The sequence below is a fragment of the Pseudopipra pipra genome, chromosome 3, assembly GCF_036250125.1.
Source record: "Pseudopipra pipra isolate bDixPip1 chromosome 3, bDixPip1.hap1, whole genome shotgun sequence".
Lineage (NCBI taxonomy): Eukaryota > Metazoa > Chordata > Aves > Passeriformes > Pipridae > Pseudopipra > Pseudopipra pipra.
This window is the reverse complement of record NC_087551.1, coordinates 96837165-96845016: the sequence shown is the minus strand read 5'-3', so window position 1 is coordinate 96845016 and position 7852 is coordinate 96837165. Positions and strand designations below refer to the sequence as shown.

The window sequence follows — 7852 nt, the reverse complement described above, 5'->3', positions numbered from 1 at the left end:
GAGACCGGCTCCATCCTCTTGACACTCTCCCTTCAGATACAGACAATTGATGAGGTCTCCTCTCAGCTGTCTTTTCTCGAGGTGTCTTTTCTCGAGGCTGAACAGGCCCAGCTCCCTCAGCCTTTCTCATAAGAGAGATTCTCCAGTCCCCTAGTCTTCTTTGTTGCCCTCTGCTGGACTGGCTCCAGGAGCTCCATGTCTCTCTTGTACTGAGCAACCCAGAACTGGACACAACAGTCCAGATGTGGCCTCAGTAGGGCTGAGTAGAGGGGCAGGATCACCTCCCTCGACCTGCTGGCAATGCTCTTCCCAATGTACCCCAGGAAACCAATGGCTTTCTTGGCCACAAGGGCTCATGGACAGTTTGTAGCCCACCAGGACCCCCAGGTCCTTCTCTGCAGAGCTGCTTTCCGGCAGGTCAGCCCCAGCCTGTACTAATGCAAGTGTTTATTCTGGTCTTACTTCCCTATCTACAACGTGGAATCAAAACATCTTTTTCCCCCAGTCTTAATTTTAAGAGCATAATGCTAGTAAAAATGACCACCGTTATATGACCTTACTTAATTTTACAATGTTTTTAAGTGAAAGTCTTTATTAGCCTCCAGATACTATTGTTGTTGGGGAAAAGATTAACAAAAACCTAAAGCAAAAAAGAAACACAACCTCAGTTTCAACTATCTCACACTAAATTGCAGAAGTCTGACAGTGAAGAGAGAGCAGTGCACAGTGATGACCTGCATTTGACTCTGTGGTAGACTAAATGAAAAGAGTGTATATAATATTTACTCATACAGTAAGATTTTTTCAAAAAAACATTTGGGAAAAAAAGCCAAAGCTTTACATCTGATAAGCCAAACTGTCAGAAAAAATAATTTAATGAAAGCAGAACGTGGAGGTATACATGACATATGGTTTGTTCGACAAAGCTAATCCTTTTAGATTTCACAAAATCTCCAGGCTTACTTGATAGGAATCTGAGTTTGAAATTCTTTTTAAGTGGTAGGTCTTAAGAATGGCTGGTTCTTCCAGACCAATGTACACTTGGCAAAAGGGATTATAAATTAGGAGGTTTAGCCTTTAAATGTGTTGTTGACCTTCCATGGTAATGATTTTTATTTTTTTTTAACTTGAAAACAAGTATTATTTTTCCATTTGACTTAAGTTCCTGCCTGGAGTGCTCATCTGTGTTTGTTAGGAAATTTCCAGCCGGGATTAAAATTACTTTTTTATCTGCCCTTCCATTGCTACAGGCAACAGTAGGTGTTGCTGAGAGGAGACCAAAAAGCCAACACCAGTGCTGGGCCACGGACCCTGAGACCAGGCTGGCCCGAAACAGCAGCTGGTGACACTGGTGGCTTCCCAACGGCAGCATCAAACGCCGGACACAAGGGCAGAGCTCCCTCCCCGCTCGGAAAAGCCAGCGCCGTTTCTGTCAGACACACAACCAGGAGAGGCAGTTCTGGCCCAGTGCCACCCTCAGGAAGAGGTGTGAGAAACCACTTCTGCTCGTCCCCCAAACGCGGGACGAGCCGCCGTCCCTTCCCTCCCGCGAGATGCGGAGCCGCGCCAGGAGCCGCCGCCGCCCCGCAGGGGAACAGCCGGCAGCCCGAGTCTCGCGAGAAGCACCGCCGCCGCCGCCGCCATGGAGCCGCCGCTGCAGGGCCCGCCGGGGCTGTCGGCCGTGCTGGCGGTGAGGGGGAGCGGGGCCGCGGGGCTGCCGAGGGAGCGGGGCTGCGGGGCTGTCTGAGGGAGCGGGGCTGCGGGGCTGTCTGAGGGAGCGGGGCCGTCCGGCGGGGGGGAAAGAGCCCTTGCTGTGTGCGCGCTCCTTCCCGAGCACGGCGCGGGAGGGCTGCGGGGCGCGGTCTGTGACCGAGAACGGCCGCGTTCGGTGAGGGAGAAGGAGCGAAGGAGCTCCGGTCGCGGTGGCTCCCGGCGACGCCTCTTTTGCCGCCGCTGCCTGATGCGCTTTCGTTCCTCCCGCAGAGCACGGACTGGTCCGAGCCCTGGCTGCTGGGGCTGGCCGCCTTCCACCTCTTGTGCTTCTTCCTGACGTGCGCGTCCCTGCAGCACCGCCGGGTGCAGGTCGGGCACTTCCTCTGCATGGGTGAGTGCACGGGCACACCGTGCTGTGCTCGGGAGCAGATGAAGTCCTCGCAAATTCGTATTTCTCTTGTAGCAATGCATGCGCCTGTAGGTGATGATGTGCTGTAGAATCTGCCGTGACCTGTAAATGTGTATTTGTTTTCTTTCCAAGAAAACGTATGAAGTAGTGACTTAAAATTCTGGCATTAGTGAGGATCTGGGATGAGTAGGGTTTCTTCAGGGTCATTGCCGCGTGTATCACAGCTTCCCAGTAAATTGTTGCTGTGCTGGAGAAGCAGAAAAGAAATCGACTGAGTACAGTTACTTTGTACTCTGTCTTGTTCTAATGCTGCAGTTCAGTGAATATGGTCGTCTTTAGTTTCCCCAGCAACTTCACCATGTGCCCTGCTGACAGCCATGATAATGGCATGAGGAATAACAACTTGTATTATCTCAGGGTTTGACAGCCTTCAGCCTGAGAATCCACAGTGACCTTGCTTTATCAAAGCTATATCTTCACAGCTGACTGACAGAAGACCTGCTAGCTTTGGTTTAATTAAGATCACATAGATTTGGATTAGATCCATGTATTATGAGCACTACCTTGTGCCATGTGTTGGATTTTCTGCTGAGTTGTGTTTCCTTACACAGTACCACAGCTCTGTCATGGTTGCAGGGTGGAGTTAGAAGAATGAGCAATTGAAAGAGATTTGCAGGCAAAAAAAGCCACTGGAAGACTATGTTGACTTTAAAAATACCATTTATTTGGTAGTCAAGTTGGTAGAGGAATTATAGCTTCTTCAAAATGGCAAATAACTCAGCTAAAGCTAAGGTTTTAATAATATGTAATACTCCCAAAAAGGAATCTAGAAACCTTACTGTACTTCCACTTATATGTAATGTCTCTACATCCAGTTGTACCTGGATTTATTAAATGATCTACAGAGGGCAAACTAACAATGCCCTGTTCTTGACACATCAGGCCTGAAGTTCCCTATAAGAATACAGCCTTTTCTGTGTTAGTATTAGACATTCAGAATTTCCAATGGCATGCTGTTTACTTTAGACTCCTAGGAATTATGTAAACTTACTGATAATACAGAATGCATAAAACTACCCATATTGAGTACAAGCCTTGTTTGTACCTGAGAAACTGAACCATTTTTGATATGTCTGCAATAGAAATTATTTTGTATTGTAGATAATTAGAAATAGCTGAGGAAATTATGAAATTATCAGATTGGTCTGCCTTGGCAACCAAGCAGCCATAGGTATGTTTATACCGTACAGTACCAAGCACAGGTAATGCAGTTGATGGCACATCAAGATAGCACTCCTTCAACCACCAGACTAGTTATTGAACTGCCTTGTGCAGGTCATCTTTAGCCATTGAATCTGGGGGGTTTTCTTTGTTTGAGGTTTAAAATTTTGTAGGTGTGTTACTTTTCTGTTAAATGTGATTGTGCTGAAAATTGCCATTTTCTTAATGTCTTGATGGCTTCATATTGAATGTAATTCAAGTAAGAATATGCTGAACTCAAGTAAGAACATGCTGGTTTGCACCTGATTACAGTAGACTACTCTGCTGTATACCTCTTGAAACAGTTTGTATTTTACCAAAGTGCTTGTATATTATTAGTAGCCAAACATGAGATAATAATGTTAGATGTAACAGTGTGACACCATAAAATGTATAATAATAACTTAATTCCATACTAACTTTGGGGAACGCTTGCATTTCTTTTTACAGATGTAACTTGGAAGCAGTCACTAAGAGGATTGTTGGGAAAAAAAGCAGTTTGGTGTTTGGGTCTTTTCATTAGTATTAATTTGTATGGTGAGCTTTTTCTATAAGCTGAGATGACTAGGATTTTACATTTGTTTGTTTGTTTGTAATATAGGGGGTATGTTTTGTGATCACTTAATACTTTTTAGTAACTATATGAGACATTTAAATCAGAATTGGTTTTGTGCAGTTAAATATTGAAGGATCTTCTGAGGATCAAGGGATTCTAATATCTGATATGTACACATCTTTAGTATACATCACAGAACTGATGGCAGTATTTTTAAAGAAATACTGAATCTAATAGTTTTCTTTTGTTGTACAGTGGGCTTAGTGTACTGTGCTGAATATATCAATGAATTAGCAGCCATGAATTGGAGGTAACTGCTTTCACTTTCATTTTTTAAATAAAACTATACAATACAATATAAATATCACTTAGCTGATAAGAAATGATAATTTTTTGTAGCTAGCATGCCTTTATTTTACTGCTTAAAATCTGTGTCTATAGGTATGGTTGTAAACTTAACTGGTCACAGAACTAAGAGAAAAGCAGAGTGCTATGGTTAAGAGGAAAAGGGTGCAAACTTTGGGTTTTGTTTTTGCTGGGTTTTCTTCAGTAGTTATTCACATTTAATAAGCTGAAGAACTCCTTCTTAAAAATATCACTGCTGCTTTATATACATACTTGTATGCATAAAAAGCATTAAAATTTGTCTGTTTTATTAAACCTGTATACCAGAATTAAACTGATAGCTTATTTTGATAAACTTGAACTAATCTTTCCCTGGCAAAACTGCAAATTATGCATTTAAAACTACTTGATGCAGGCAGCTAACTGTGAGTCTTTTATGTTTCACTTCAGGCATACGTGATTTAAATTACGACTTTATTACATTTACTATTTCTGTTATCTTTTCTAATATAAGTAAACAAAATACCTAAGAAGGTAATTGCAGGCACTTTAGGATAAAAATGATTTCTGAGGTACAAATATACGTACCCTTGTAGTCGCGTTGCTAAGTTTCTTAATTCATAGTTGTTTTATTTAGTGTTTTGCAATAAAACTTTAAAGAAGAGAAATGCTGGTATTGTAATAAATATTCATAACTGATGAGATATCAACTGCCTCTTTTTTCTGACTTAATACAGTAGAATGCTGGCCTATGCTTGGGGATCCCGAGAAGTAGGATGATTTTTACAATGTCCATGTTAAATAACTACTGTGAAAGTCTAATATATGAACTACACTGAATAAAGCTTCCTCTCTCATTTTTACTGTATTTCTTTCAGGTTGTTTTCTAAATACCAATACTTTGATTCAAGAGGAATGTTTATTTCGCTTGTATTTTCAGCGCCACTGCTGGTGAATACTATTATAATTGTGGTATGTATATGTTCATTTATATGAATGCTTTCATTTAATTGATAAGTGGATTTCATAATATACTTACTTTTCAGGTCAGCTGGGTTTACAGAACTTTGAATGTAATGACTGAACTAAAGATGCTACAACAGAGAAGGAAAGCGGAAAAAGAGAAAAAGAAGTGAAAGCACCTTACGCTATTTTTTTCAGTTATAATAGTGCTTGTCTGGGTAATCAGTCCTTCTATATGATTATTCAGAAACAGAGATACTTTTATGTCTGATGTCAAGAGGACTTTGTAACATGTGCCTGTGGACAAGGTGAAAGCAGGTACCTACAATACATTTGAATTGGCTGTGAACTTGAGAAACCAATCAACTGGTTTTTGTGCCCTTCATTGTAAGATACTTTTCCACTATGACCGAGGTGAGACACAATGTTCCAGTTAGTTTCGATTTGCGTTTGTGATTTTCAACTGTATCTGAACTCTGTGTTTATCAAGTATCCATTCTTCTGCTGCTTAAGCCATTGGAGAAGCGTTCTGAATTACAGTAAATGAGAGATTGTATTCAGAATAACTCAGGAATCCATGCTTCTGTGAAGCATTTCACTTCTTTATAAGTCAAGTTTCATACTTTCAATGTGTATTGTGTGCCAGTGGCATTTTATAAATAAAACTACCCACTGTGTCTTACATTAATTTGTATTAATTTTTAATCAGACTTTTCCCTTTTTTTTTCATAAAAATTCCTAGTTTAGCAAAATCTTGTACTTAATTTGCATAAGTAATTCAAAATGATCACTGCCTTTTTTTCAATTTACAGTTCATGGTTCTAAGTCTTATAGGTAAACATCTTTTCTTAAAACTGGATGAAATTTTTATAGTTTTTGGCTTGTTTATAGAACATAAAGGAACGGGAGAAACTATAATGGTTTTTTAATAAATAACTGAAAATGAAAAATTAACTGGTAAAAAGAAGAAGACTTCAGTTTTGTTTCAAGTAGTCTGTTTTTATTGAATTAAGGAAATTTGAAGGGGGGTGTGAATACAGAGCAAACTGTCTGTATTTAGTAAAAGTTGTGTCTTTGTTTGGAGATGTACAGTTCTATCTAAAGCAGGTTTTATTTAAGACATAGGGAAAATGATCTACAAAACTGAACTTAGACTAATGTGAAAAACACTTGGGTACAAAATCCCAGACCATTGGTAAGTTTATAAGCTAAGTAAGTATTTCTGAAATTAATTTTAATTACTTGAATAGTGTTCACACCAGTGGAAAAACAAACTCAAGGGAGATATGCTATCTAGGAGACTCACACAGTTTATGAGTCTCCTAGAGAGGAAGGAAGTGAAACTCTTACTTGAGGGCTTCACAGCATTGTGGAAGGGTAGTGAAGTGTTAGTCTTGGATCCATTTCTTTAACTTTCCCATGACTCTTTAGCATTTTTCTCACTCATTGCTCCATCAAGAACTACTGACAAGACTACTTTATATTAGCAAACTAAATAGATGCAGGTTTATATGTTGTCCCATTCTGACCATTCTCTTTTGACTCTTGTGCAGTGTTGAGTAGTGGCAACTGCATGGAGAACACCTGTTGTTACACCTGTCTTACCATGGTCTGGTAAGACAGCATGTGCCTTTTGGGAAGGAATTAATAGAATCTGTCCAAATGTGACTGCAAGACAGGCTGTGGCACTTGTCTTCAGGACCAAGGAATAGATCTTTTTGATTTATATAGATAAGATGTCCTCCCAGACTGATTTAGAAAAAGTTCATCCTTGCTTTTAGGATTTGATTGGGAGAGGGGCAATTTTCACACATGATCCTAAGCATGACCACACAAATATTGCGCTCCTGACTTTCCTGTTGTGAACTGTTCTGAAAGAATACCAAGGCACAACTGTTTTAGTGTCACACACTTGGAGCTGTGGTACCTCATCATGTGTTACTGATAACCACCTGCTATCAGTAACCTTTGGCTTTACAGTGTGAAGTGTATGAATTTGATTCACAGTAAGTGAGGTGGTTCAGAGCAGGTAAGCAACAAGTCTCTTGCAATGGAAAACAATGTACCTTATTTTGTAATATCCAAGGCAATCTTTCCCAAAATAGTTCGGTATTTTGCCTTTCTTGTGTGTGAGGTTGGTGTTTTTAAACCTTTCTTCACTGCTGAAACTGTATAAAGTAAATGTGACAGTTATATGAGATAAATTTTCACAAACATAAAAATGTGGTTTCCATATATCACAGAAAGGCTTGGATTGAAAGGGACCTTGAAAATCATCCAGTTCCAACCCCCCTGCTGTGGGTAGGGATGCCACCCACTAGAGTGGGCAGCTCAGGGCCCCATCCCACCTGTCCTTGAATACCTCAGGGAAGGGCATCCACAGTTTATCTGGGCAACCTTTTCCAGTGTCTCACCATTTTCTGGGTAAAAACTTTCCTCCTAATGTCTAGTGTAAACCTACCCTCTTATAGTTTAAAGTTGACCCCCTTCGTCCTTGTAAAAAGTTGCACTCCCTCTTTTTTGTAAGCCCCCTTTAACTACTGAAAAGCTGCAAATAGGTCTCCCTGGAGCCTTCTGATTACCTTTGTGGCCTCCTTTGGATCCAC

General features: G+C 40.6%; 1 protein-coding gene across 1 annotated transcript; it reads left to right on the top strand.

Moving 5' to 3' along the window:
* Window positions 1–1460: 1460 nt before the first annotated feature.
* Window positions 1461–5928, top strand: TMEM18 (transmembrane protein 18). Its single transcript, XM_064650428.1, has 5 exons — window positions 1461–1690; window positions 1984–2104; window positions 4194–4248; window positions 5162–5255; window positions 5330–5928. The coding sequence occupies exons 1-5, from the start codon at window positions 1643–1645 to the stop codon at window positions 5417–5419; spliced, it is 408 nt and encodes a 135-aa protein (XP_064506498.1). The 5' UTR covers window positions 1461–1642; the 3' UTR covers window positions 5420–5928.
* Window positions 5929–7852: the final 1924 nt, after the last annotated feature.